This window comes from Aotus nancymaae, unplaced genomic scaffold (genome assembly GCF_030222135.1).
Source record: "Aotus nancymaae isolate 86718 unplaced genomic scaffold, 86718_ANA_hifiasm-v0.15.2.pri h1tg000036l, whole genome shotgun sequence".
Classification (NCBI taxonomy): Eukaryota; Metazoa; Chordata; class Mammalia; order Primates; family Aotidae; genus Aotus; species Aotus nancymaae.
The window spans coordinates 46777568-46790764 of NW_026988450.1; the positions used below are offsets into that span (position 1 = coordinate 46777568).

General features: G+C 48.7%; 1 protein-coding gene across 1 annotated transcript in view; it reads left to right on the plus strand.

Annotated features, from left to right (window-relative positions):
- The first annotated feature begins 12133 nt into the window (after window positions 1-12133).
- LOC135277975 (lysosomal-associated transmembrane protein 4B-like) overlaps window positions 12134-13197 on the plus strand; it is a 45976-nt gene continuing 44912 nt past the window's right edge. The window contains exon 1 of the mRNA XM_064384126.1: window positions 12134-12179. Coding sequence (XP_064240196.1) covers window positions 12167-12179 — 13 coding nt within the window. The 5' untranslated portion in view covers window positions 12134-12166. The remainder of the gene's footprint in view (window positions 12180-13197) is intronic.

Consider the following 13197-nt stretch of genomic DNA (forward strand, 5'->3'; position numbering starts at 1 on the left):
CATTTAGATGTAAAACATGGCATAGTATTTCAGGAGATTTACAGATCCCAAGAAGAGAATAAGGGAACGCCTGTGGGTCTTGTAGTCTCCAAGTGAAAAAAGTCCAGCTGCAGGAGTGTCCACCTCCAATCAGGGTGACAGGAGCTTTCTGTCCTGTCCAGAATGGTGCTAGCCCTTTGTGTCAATCTTGATGTGCTGTAATAACAAAATACCCAAGACTGGGTAATTTGTAAAAACAACAACAACAACAACAAACCCAGGAATGTATTTCTTACAGACCACAAAAGAGACCAAACTCCCTCCCTCAAACTCTTTTACAAGAACACTGAGACACTGACAAGTGCTGAGCCCTCACCTCCTGAAGGCTACACCTCTAATACATATTGAATTGTTTTGAGGGAGACCCATTCAAAGCATAACACCCTTTGACTTAAGAGAAGCTCCGGCCCTGTTGTCACCAAGCCGATTCTCCCAACAAGCAGCCCAGTTGATCCCAAGGCGCACAAGTGCGCTCACCAGGCTGCGCGCTGGCGGGTCGGTGCACAGGGGCAGGGCGGCTGCCCGCGCGCGCGCTTGGTTCAGGGAGCCCGGGCTGCCCCCAGCCACGGCTACAAAAGCGAACCGAGTCTCCCTGTCGACCCAGTCGTCCCACCTGTCAGCGGTTGGTCGACTCGCGGTGCAGCGCTGGGCATGCGAGCCCCTCCAGCGGCTATTCTCAGCGCAAGCACCAGCCCGCAGCTACAGAGCTAAGACCTACCGCCCCCCACCCCCCAACCCCCGCCCCAAGCCGCAGAGCAGGTGAGTGCAGCTTCCTAGTGGGGAGCCTTAGAGGAGAAACGGCCCCTGGGTCCCAGGGTCCCGCCAATAGGACTGGCTATGCCCTTTCAGTACCCCTCATCCCTGGCTCAGCTTCTAATCTAGGAATAAACAAGAAAGTCTTTAGTCTTTGAAAGGAGAATTATTCTCAAATACAAAAATAAAAGTTGAAAAGTTAAATATCACATGTTTGGCTCAAAATAATTATACATGCTTTTAGTAGGGAAATCCAAAATTCACAAGGCTCTTGATTTAAAGTAATTTAAATATCTTTGGCTTGGGATTATGTGGTTACTATCCCTTCAGAAACATCGTGCCAACAAAACACACTACGGCTGATGGGAAAGTGGTTTACTTCCCACTAGGTTGCAAATGTCTCAGAAACGCACTCCTGGACCACAGCTCCAAGCAATCACTTCATCTGCTGGTTTCCAAGCTGTCCTGCCAGGAGCAGGTCAGGCGCTCCACAGAGCTCCTCAGTAACCCCACAAAAGCCTCTCCCATCAGTGACTCCACCAGAACATCCCTACTTTTGAATGCTTTTCCAATGCAGGTTCCAGGTAAGAGTTCCTTTCACAAGTGACTTCTATGCTAAGGAAAAATTAAACACTCTAGAAGGAGCCCAAGCCCCTCTCTGCAGCGGTTTTTATAAGAAGCAGAACCATTTTGTAGATTTCTAAGCTTGCTGGAAAATAAAACACTGCTATAAATCCATAGGCCTTTCTCCCTTGTGAAAAGGAAACTCCTGCCAGAGGTGAAAGCAACAGTAAGAATGGCATTGCACAGAGTACAGGTGGCTAACTCCAGGCTTCCTCCCTGGGGATTTATATCAGGATTGCACATATTAGATGTAAATCCACCTGTGGGCTCCAGGGTGAAGCTGGAGGTTCAAGCACCAGGGAGCTGGGGTTAAAACCAACGGAATAACAACTAAGGAATAGGATGGTTTTGTTTGTTTGTTTGTTTGTTTGTTTGTTTTGAGACAGAGTCTCATTCTATCACCTGGCTGGGGTGCAGTGGAACAATCTCAGCTCACTGCAATGTCTGACTCCCGGGATCAAGCGATTCTCCTGTCTCAGCCTCCAGAGTAGCTGAGATTACACCACACTCAGCGAATTTTTGTATTTTTAGTAGAAACGGGATTTCACCATGTTGGCCAGGATGGTCTCTATCTCCTGATCTCGTGATCTGCCTGCCTCGGCCTCCCAAAGTGCTGGGATTACAGGTGTGAGCCACTGTACCTGACCTAGGATGCTTTAAAATATGACTTGTGGCTGGGCATGGTGGCCCACGCCTGTAATCCCAACCTTTTAGGAGGCTGAGGCGGGCAGATCACCTGAGGCCAGGAATTCAAGACCAGCCTGCCCAACATGGTGAAACCCTGTCTCTACTAAAAGTACAAAAATTAGCTGGGCATGGTGGCAGGTGCCTGTAATCCCAGATGCTCAGGAGGCTGAGGCAGGCAATAGTTTTTATGTACAAAAATTAGCTGGGCATGGTGGCAGGCACCTGTAATCCCAGCTACTGGGGAGGCTGAGGCAGGAGAATTGCTTGAACCTAGGAGGCGGAGGTTTCAGTGAGCCGAGATCACGCCACTGCACTCCAGCCTAGGGGCTAGAGCAAGACTGTCCCCCGCCCCCCAAAAAAGACTTGTAAGTAAATAATGACACAAAGAAGACACAGGAGCAGTGTCAAAAGGAAGGTTAATTTTCTTCCCTTCATCCATAATTTAGATATTCTTTAAAATAGTTTAAACAAGGGCCGGGCGCGGTGGCTCATGCCTGTAATCTCAGCACTTTGGGAGGCCGAGGCGGGTGGATCACGAGGTCAAGAGATCGAGACCATCCTGGTCAACATGGTGAAACCCCGTCTCTACTAAAAATACAAAAAATTAGCTGGGCATGGCGCGTGCCTGTAGTCCCAGCTACTTGGGAGGCTGAGGCAGGAGAATTGCGTGAATCCAGGAGGCGGAGGTTGCGGTGAGCCGAGATCACTCCATTGCACTCCAGCCTGGGTAACAAGAGCGAAACTCCATCTCAAAAAAAAAAAAAAAAAATAGTTTAAACAAAATATATCCAAGTTGTTAATCACCACATTCATGATGAGGGGCGACTAATTTAATTGGTGAAATGGTTTTGTTTGTCCATAGAGTAGCAGTATCTGTATGGACCAACAAAACCATTTCACCAGTTAACAAAAGCCAGTAGGGCCCACTGTTCTCTGTGGCGAGTCTCTCTCCTTTGAGAAGTGGCATGCAGCTGTACTCCTAGCTGCTTGGGAGGCTTGAGGACTCCTTGAGCCCAGGAGTTCCAGGGTACAGTGAGCTATAATTTGCCACTGTGCTGCAACCTAGAGGACAAAAATCCTGTCTCTACTGAAAAAAAAAAAAAGAAGAAGAAGAAGAGAAGGAAGTTTAAGCTACTTCTGAGTGGCACTCTTCCCCAATCCCGAGAGTAAATGATTCCATGGTGAAAGAAAAAAAGAACTTTTCCAATAGGATGAGACCACCCTTGAGCTCGCATACCAACATTGCCAGGTGGGTGAGAATTGCATTCATTTCCAATCTCTTGAGGTTTCAGTATCCCAAGACTAGATAGTAGAAAACCTCAGTAGCTCTCCAGACAAAGCTGGCTGGGGGGTTCAGAATGCTCACCTGCCACGTCTGAAAAGCATCCAGAGAGATCATGATGCTTTGACTTCTGATAACATTTTGAGGTGTTTATGTACTTTTACGTGTTTTAAGGAATAAAAAGTCTAAATAGAACTCTAAATGCAAAACCTCTCTCTGTATTACTAAGCGTTCTCAGAAGGAACACTGCATTTGTTAACCATGGTAACAACATATGTAATCAAAGTTTTGCATTGTTTTGAGCTTGGTTATAACAATGTGCTACATCCATCCACACACACACAGAAAGAGAAGTGCTTGAAAACCAAGATAGGTTCACTGTGGTTTCCTGGATCAAGATCAGGAACAGCCCCCTCCAGCCCTCCCTGGGCTCTGCTTTCTCCCTTCCCCTCTTTGCCTGTTGAGCATTCTGGCGTGACCCAGTGGTCCCCATGACCCATGTTTCAGTGCCCGAGAAGGCCCAGAAGGCTCAATGTTTCCAGCCCTGTCTCAAGTACCAGAGTGACATGACATGACTGCTCTCTTACTGAGCCAGATCACCGGTGTGGCTTTTTTTTTTTTTTTTTTTTTTTGAGATGGAGTCTCCCTCTGTTGCTCAGGCTGGAGTGCAGTGGTGTGATCTCAGCTCACTGCAACCTCCACCTCCTGGGTTCAAGCAATTTTCCTGCCTCAGCCTCCTGAGTAGTTGGGATTACAGGCACCCACCGCCACACCTGGCTAGTTTTTGTCTTTTTAGTAGAGTCGGGGTTTCACCATGTTGGCCAGGCTGGTCTCAAACTCCTGACCTGAGGTGATCCGCCCACCTCGGCCTCCCAAAGTGCTGGGATTACAGGCGTGAGCCACCGCGCCCGGCCCTTTCTGCCACCATATTTTTATCCCATGTCCTAGTCACCAAGGCAATCACCCTGTCTTATGTGAATATGTCTGTTTTATACTTGCATCCGTGTTATGGTGATTCAGAACATTACAAAGCAAGTTCATGCCTATGAATAACGTTATAGATGCCCCAGATGGTAGGTCATTCTTTAATTTGGTTCACAATGGGTCATAATCAGGCACCAATCCTGCTTGTTTTCCCAGAAATATTTGTAGATATGCATGCTGGCCCCCTGCATGCACATCCTGGAGCCTTAAGAGGTGAGTGAGAAGGTAAGTGTAGTGAAATCCTCTTGAAGGTTTTAAGAGGCAGAGCCTCAGACAAGTGGTTTAACTCTCTTAAGGTTTGGTTCCTTCCTTTGTGCAGACCCATGTGGTTGTTTTGAGGCTGATGTAAGAAAATGCACACAAACATTTATAGAGTGTGGAACATACCACAGAATCAACACTTTGAAGTCTGGTTTTCTTTTTTTTTTTTGAGATGGAGTCTCACTCTCTAACCAGGCTTGAGTGCAGTGGCACAATCTTGGCTCACTGCAACCTCCACCTCCTGGGTTCAAGTGATTATCCTTCCTCAGCCACCTAAGTAGCTGGGACTACAGGCGTGTGGTTGTATTTTTAGTAGAGATGGGGTTTCACCATGTTAGCGAGGATGGTCTCAATCTCTTGACCTCATGATCCACCCTCCTCAGCCTCCCAAAGTGCTGGGATTACAGGCGTGAGCAACTGCGCCCAGCCTAGAGTTTGCTTTTCTTTTTTTTTTTTTTTTTTTTTGCGATGGAGTTTTGCTCTTGTTACCCAGGCTGGAGTGCAATGGCGCGATCTCAGCTCACCGCAACATCCGCCTCCTGGGTTCAGGCAATTCTCCTGCCTCAGCCTCCTGAGTAGCTGGGATTACAGGCACGCGCCACTATGTCCAGCTAATTTTTTGTATTTTTAGTAGAGATGGGGTTTCACCATGTTGACCAGGATGGTCTCGATCTCTTGACCTCGTGATCCACCCGCCTCAGCCTCCCAAAGTGCTTGGATTACAGGCTTGAGCCACCGCGCCCGGCCTTGCTTTTCTTAATGTAATCTGGAGTCTGTGATCTGCTCACAGCTGTGCTCCCTATAGAGGGCACCCTCGAGGCTGTCTCCTTGAAAGTAGTTCTGTCAGGCCTTTAAAAGAGTGGGGGAACAAAAAAAAAAAAAAAAAAAAGATTGAGGAATGACCTGGCGCGGTGGCTCATGCCTGTAATCCCAGTCCTTTGGGAGGCCAAGGCAGACATATCACCCTAGGTGGGGAGTTTGAGACCAGTCTGACCAACGTGGAGAAACCCCATCTCTACTAAAAATTCAAAATTAGCCGGGCGTGGTGGTGCATGCCTGTAATCCCAGCTACTCAGGAGGCTGAGGCAGGAGAATCACTTGAACCTGGGAGGCTGAGGTTACAGTGAGCCGAGATTGTGCAACTGCACTCCAGACTGCGCAACAACAGCAAAACTCAGTCTCAAAAGAAAAAAAAAAGGTTGGGGGGTGATTTCAGGCCTATACTAATCCAGGAAGAGGTGATTTTATACCTCTTCCTTGAGGACCCCAGCTGAAAAGCATGAAAAAGGTGCTCTCACTGATAGAATGAAGTCTTACCTGCATCAGCTTGTCAATAACTGCCAGCATGTTTTTTTTTTTTTTTTTTTTTGAGACGGGGTTTCGCTCTTGTTACCCAGGCTGGAGTGCAATGGCGCGATCTTGGCTCACCGCAACCTCTGCCTCCTGGGTTCAAGCAATTCTCCTGCCTCAGCCTCCCGAGTAGCTGGGACTACGGGCATGTGCCACCATGCCCAGCTAATTTTTGTATTTTTAGTAGAGACAGGGTTTCACCATATTGACCAGGATGGTCTTGATCTCTTGACCTCGTGATCCACCTGCCTTGGCCTCCCAAAGTGCTGGGATTATAGGCGTGAGCCACTGTGCCCGGCTGGCATTGAGCTTATTTTAAGATTCATAAGGCAACAAGTTAGAAAATACTCAAGAAAGATTTCCTAGAGAGCATACAGGCAGAGGACATCTTTTAAAAACACTAGCATTTAGTCTTTGCAGCAATAACTATTGGAGCAGTTTTTAAAGGCAATGTTTTTTGCATTAAAATATGAAACCTAAAAAAAATGAACAGAGGGCCAGGCGCGGTGGCTCACGCCTGTAATCCCAGCACTTTGTGAGGCAGAGGCGGGTGGATCACGAGGTCAGGAGATCGAGACCATACTGGTCAACATGGTGAAACCCCGTCTCTACTAAAAATACAAAAATTAGCTGGGCATGGTGGCACATGCCTGTAGTCCCAGCTACTTGGGAGGCTGAGGCAGGAGAATTGCTTGAACCCAGGAGGCAGAGGTTGCGGTGAGCCGAGATCGCACCATTGCACTCCAGCCTGGGTAACAAGAGCGAAACTCCGTCTCAAAAAAAAAAAAAAAAAATGAACAGAGCTGTAAATAAAATTAGGTAACTCTTCCCTAGAAAATGAAGGCTCCCTGTTGTGGGCATTGCTCCAGCGTTGAGACCACTCAGTGTCCCCGCCATAATGGAGCTTGAGCCCGGACACGTTTCCCACCCCCTGGAGGCAGTCGAGACCAGTGAAAGAGAGATTTAATAGACGTTTGAGTTGGCAGAAGCCTATTTCTGGTCCACTGACCTAAAGGCTGGGTGAAGGCTGTGTGGTTTTACTAGGCATTGTTTCTTGAAGTACCTGCTCTGGGCTAGTTTTATGACTTTGTTTACCCTCTATTGATGGGTCCGTGCTTGTTCCTGTGACTGCTATTTGCAAAGTTAATGGGTCTATCGCCTCTCTGATGACTTGCATAGATTATTAACATTTTAACTATAGGTTTCCTCACCCTGATAATGAGACCCACCTGCGTGACTTGATTGTACCCATTGTGTGACTTGATTGTACCCATTGTGTGTTTTCCGCTGCCTAAGCTTGTAGCCGGATGGCTCTCTCTTCCCTTTATTAAGATAATGGCATCTGTTCTGATAATTGAGATGGGACTAAGAATGCTTATGTAAATGAGGTGGGGCAAAGAATGTTCCTGTAAAATGAGGTAGAAAAAGATATATATACTAATTCTGTGTACAATAAAGTTGCTGGTTTTAGGCATTGCTAATTGGGAACTGCCTGGCCAGCCCTCCAGACTCTAGCTGTCCTGTCTTTTCTTCCGCGCACTCTCTCTTCCAGGTATTGGGACCCTCTTGCAGGCCAAGAGACCCCGGCAGACGTGCTGCTCTCACCGGCCCCCGACACCCTGTGCGCTGTCAGAGTCCTCCCTGGTATGTGTTGCTCCGAGGAGGACCTGTGTCACCAAGCAGAAGCTCGTGGGTAGCAGGAGGGACAAGGCTACTTCATCTTCATACCCCCTGCCCCCCCAACACAGAGTATGGACCCAAGTAACTATTTCTGGGATTGATCAGTGGCGTCAGATAAACCGTGTGGACCTGACACAATTCTCTCTTTGTTGGCAGGCTACAGGAACACTGTAAATATCCACTTTACTCTGTGTAGACACAGCCAAAATCAATCAGTATAATTGATTACTACTCTTACTTTCTCTGGAGACACAATTTTACCAGGACTCTCTAAATACTTGGGCCATTTGTAAAGTTCCCTCTCCTGCTGTTGACAGCTACTAATGAACTTCCGCGATTTCTCTGCGGTTCCATCAGGTGCCAGAGGATAGGACCAGAGGCCCCTTCCTCAGGGAGGGTGCAGGTGCACAGTGAAAAGGACGGGAAAAGCTGACCTTCTGGAGGATGTTGCTGATGGCCCTTAGCAGGGTTTGGGAGTGGTGAAGGCACAGGAACATTCCTGGGCCTGGGGTGGCCACGGGGAGGTTTCTGGCCAAACTGAGGTGGTCCAGGAGGACCAGGGTGGCCACAAGGAGGAGGCCTGGAAGGGAAGGGAAGGGGCAGGAAGAGGAGCTTCAGCCTGGATGGGCTCCCTGCACCACCTTTCCTCCATTCTGGCCACCTTTGCCCATCCTTTTCTGCTTGGCACTCCCTAATCCAAAGACATCCTCCCTCCACCCGTTTCCAGCACTTTTCCTTCAACCCCTGAGAAATCACTCAAGTTATTACAAAGCACCACTCTATTCTAGGGCTAGAAGCCTGCTCCCTGTGAAGGTCTGGGGATGAGCTTGGACAAGGGTGTTGAACCCTGAGCTCACCCAGAGAAAGCCTCCATGTTTTGATCAGGGAAACCCAGACCAGATGGTGAAGTGGCTGTGTCAGACTCGGGACCCAGTGTTTTAAAAACAGAGGGGTGAGAAAGCCTGACTTTTTTGGTTGTTGTTTTTTTAAGATGGAGTCTCGCTCTGTGGCCCAGGCTGGAGGGCAGTGGCATTGCAACCTCTGCCTCAGGGTTCAAGCAGTTCTCCCTGCCTCAGCCTCCAGTAGATGGGATTACAGGAACCTACCACCACACTCGGCTAATTTTCGTATTTTTTAGTAGAGATGGGGTTTTGCCATGTTGGCCAGGCTGGTCTTGAACTCCTGACCTCAGGTGATTCGCCCGCCTCGGCCTCCCAAAGTGCTGGGATTACAGGTGTGAGCCATTGCACCTGGCCAAGCCTGACTTTAGAGCTGGCTAGGATCTGCCTTCTATTTGTAGCTGAGGGACCCTAGGCAGGAAGGCAGGAAATCTCCCACGCTGGGCCTCAGTTTCTCCTCTATGAGTGGGCATAATGATAGCTCATCAGGCTGTTTGGAGATGAAAAGAGACTTGCCCTATTTAGCGCATGTCGAGATCCCTATTTATTCCTCTTTACAGGAGATGTCTGCTGCTGTTCCAGTCTCTCCTTAGGCAGACCCGAGTTTCTACCCGCTCTTCCCAGGCAGCCGCCCCTCCGCACCGAGCGAGCGGGAGCCCGGGCCGGCTTGGTTTTCACTGCGCGCTGGACACATGCTGGACCAGTACTGCAGGGACACTGGCCGAGCTGCTGGATGCAGACCTGTGGCCGGGGCAGGTGAGGGCAGTGGCTGCAAGGCTGACCCAGGGGGCCACCATTTTATAACTGTCTCGAGGCGCGGCAGGACTTTCCCGGGACTCTGGTCTCTTGCTTTCTTTCTCTCTCTGTCTCTCTTTACATCAGCTTCTCGGTGACACGTGCGGCCCGGCCGGCCCGCGGGGCTTGTGGAGCTTTCGGATTAACTCCAGGGGTGCCCGGCTGCAGCCGTTTTGGGACCGCCCCGCCACCTCCAGCTCCGACCAAAGTGAAAGCGACATTTTCGCAGTTACTGCGTGGGGTCCACAGGCGGGCGGGACACCCCGCCCACCACACTGGGCCCCCGGCCTCTGCCGGACGCCCCTCGTCTCAGCCACTCCGCTCCGCAGCTGTGCAGCGCCCCCTGCCGACGCAGCGAGAGTAGTGCCACCCGGGGTCCTTGTCCTGCGTAGTGATGAGCCCTAACCACGACCTCCAGCCTCGTAATGGAAGGGTTGGGCAAATCATTCATTCATCATTCGTTCCTTCAAATGGCCCACTGGAAGCCAGGCCGACATTGCGCCGGGCGCAGAACAACTAGGGAGAACAGGACTCTTAGGGGCACTGCCATGCTAAATCAGACTCAATGAGTTTTGTTCACGGGTCTTTTCTGAGACCTGAAAAAGGATAAGAGCTGGCTGTGTGGGAGAGAACGATGAGATAAATGCACAGGGTACTGGGAAGAAAGACCTAGAAAAAGAGTTCACGCTCAGCCGGAGCAACGGGGTCCAGGAGGCAGCAAACTCTCCCAGGGGCCCCAACCTGAGTGTTAAAAACAAGCAGGCATTAGACAGCTTCCAGCGGGATGGCATGCCGGGTCTAGCCAGGGGAAACAGGGATCCAAACCCAGTCATGGAGAGTTGAGGGAGGTGGGGGTCTAGGTGTCCTTGCAGAGTGTGAGGCTGAAGAGGTGGATGGGGCCTTGCTATGAGGGCAGGGGATGCCATACTAAGGAGTGTACCTTCTGTGCTGAGAGGAGAGGGTAGTCTTCCTGGTTTTTTGTTTGTTTTTGAGATGGAGTCTCACTCTGTCACCCAGTCTGGGGTGCAATGGCATGGTCTCAGCTCACTGCAACCTCTGCCTACCAGGTTCAAGTGATTTTCCTGCCTCAGCCTCCTGTAGCTGGGACTACAGGCACGTGCCACCACACCCGGCTAATTTTTGTATTTGTTTTAGTAGAGACAGGGTTTCAGTATCTTGCCCAGGCTGGTCTTGAACTCCTGACCTCGTGATCCACCTGCCTCAGCCTCCCAAAGTGCTGGGATTACAGGTGTGAGCCACCACGCCTGGCCAACACCTTGTCTCTTAACAAACAACAACCCACTCTTAGCTGATGCCTCACTTAAACTCTGTGATCCTTGCTACCCTAGCCCCATACGCTGTGTATTATTCAGCAATGACAGGAAGAATAAAGGAAATAGAAATGAAGAGGTAGGTAGGATGGTCAGTGTTTTGCAGTTGTTTGGGTGTGCAGGATGAAGATGGTAAACTCAGATGATGAAGTTTCATGTATGGACAGGAGACTTGTAGAGATTAGGCTTTGGAACTAGATTCCTGGATTCAAATCCCATCTCTACAGCTTGGTAGCTATTTGTTCCTGGGCAGCGTTTTTAAACCTCTGAGCCTCAGTTTGCTATGTATAAATGGGAATAATTTAGTACCCACTTCATTAGGTTATTGCGGGGCTTTAGAGAAATTCCACATAAAACACTTAGCTTAGTGCCTGAATGTTTTTTATTAATTATTAATAGCAAGGCCACTTTTTAAGCTAGAGAACAAACAAGGAGGAGCAGAGGTAGGAGATGTTAAAGATGATTCTCATTTAGAGGAGCTGAGTTTAAAGTAGCCAAGGGCAGTATCCAGAAGACAGAAGTTGGCCTGGCCTGGAAAGGGAATTACTTGGGCTGTTGCGGGAGTGATGATGCAGGATCCACTATGTAGCTTTGCATTCATTCTCTGAAACTGCTTCCTAGATGGCTTCAAAGTTCCCAAAGCTCCACTGGTTCAAAGCTGTGAAAAATGTTTGATGAACTGAGACAAGTTGGAGGTTACTCACCTTTAGCTCCAGACCGTAGTTGACTAACTGGAAAGTTTTTGTGCTTTTTCCAACCACTGGCGCCAGGGCTGCTGCCTGTGTGTGTGTGTGTTCCCTGCTCTGTGGTGCCTGGGCCAGGGGAGAACGAGGTAAAATCCCGCTGTTGTGTTCACTCCAAGCCTTGTGCGCTTGGCTGCAACTGAATGGGCTGGCAGGATTCCTGCCTTGGGAATGTTTGTCTGCTCCCTCCATGGGTGCGGCTTAGTGTTGAGAGTCAAGCCACTGAGGAAGTTGCCAGTGACCAACCTGACTCCATGTGGTCAGTGTAATTTTCTTTGATAAGGACCGCATCCTAGAGTTAAATTCTTTTTTTTTCTTAATGCAGATCATCAATGCCATGGTACTGTTGATTTTATTGAGTGCCCTGGCTGATCCGGATCAGTATCACTTTTCTTTTCTTTTTTTTTTTTTTTTGAGACAGAGTTTCACTCTTGTTACCCAGGCTGGAGTGCAATGGCACGATCTCGGCTCACCGCAACCGCCTCCTGGGTTCAGGCAATTCTCCTGCCTCAGCCTCCTGAGTAGCTGGGACTACAGGCATGCGCCACCATGCCCAGCTAATTTTTTTTTGTATTAGTGGAGACGGGGTTTCACCGTATTGACCAGGATGGTCTCGATCTCTTGACCTCGTGATCCACCCGCCTCGGCCTCCCAAAGTGCAGGGATTACAGGCTTGAGCCACCGCGCCCGGCCCAGTATCACTTTTCAAGTTCTGAACTGGGCGGTGACTTTGAGTTCATGGACGATGCCAGTAAGTAGTAGATATTTTGGTATTTTCAAGGGCAGGGAATCTGACTCCAGTACTTCCTATTAAATTACAAATATTGACTCGTGAGCCCATTTGAGCTGATATGTAACTTCCTGTCATCACAAATCAATAAATACTTGTGTGCGTCCCATGTTCTGACTGTCTTCTAGGTGCAAGAGTCTAAATAAGATCTTTTTTCCTCTCATGTTAACTTACTCATTTAAAAAACTATTGCATTGTCTTAGACTTTCTACCGTGGGCCTTTTGGCCTTTTTTGAGAGGAAGAGGTATAAATGGCAGGAAGGAAGTTGAAAAGCTCGTGCTTATCTCCTTGTGTCTTCTATTATGTTTCAGTATTTATGTCTATTCTAGGAGGTGATTCTTTCCCATTCTAGAAATGATGTTGCAGATTATTTGGGAGAATTTAGGATTTTTTCCAGTGAAAGGAAATACGTACAGGGGTGTGGATGTGGGGGGTAAGTAGGGAGGAAGCTAGGCTCCCAGCTTCAAGATCACTGCAGCCTAATCATTTTATAATCATAAGCATGCTGAGTCCATGGCAAAGGAGAGGGGCAGTGCTGTGCATAATCTCAAACAGAAGATAGTACAGATTTATTTCTCATTGGCTTTGGACAACTTCAAATGAGTTTTTCGTAAAAAGTGTTAGAGCAAATAAGAGGGGAGGGAGAGAGTGGCTCAGCACGCAGTTTTAGAGCTAGATAGGAAGCATTCGAAAGACATGGTGAGGGCTCTGTTTCTCCAAGTGAGAAAAAGCTGTTCAGTGGTTTTAACTAAATGCATAAATTGATGTGTGCATTTAAGATCCCTTTTGTTGCTGAGTGGAGGGTGCATTTGGGGGACTGTGTGTGTGAGCACAGAGGCTGGGAGAGTGGTATTGGGGATACCACGTAGGCTGTACTGGGGATAGAGAACAGGGAGGGATTTGGCAGAATTTGCTGGTTTGGGCAGTGAAGGAAACGGAGTAATCAAAGATAACTTCCGCTTTCCAGCTTGAGGAGAT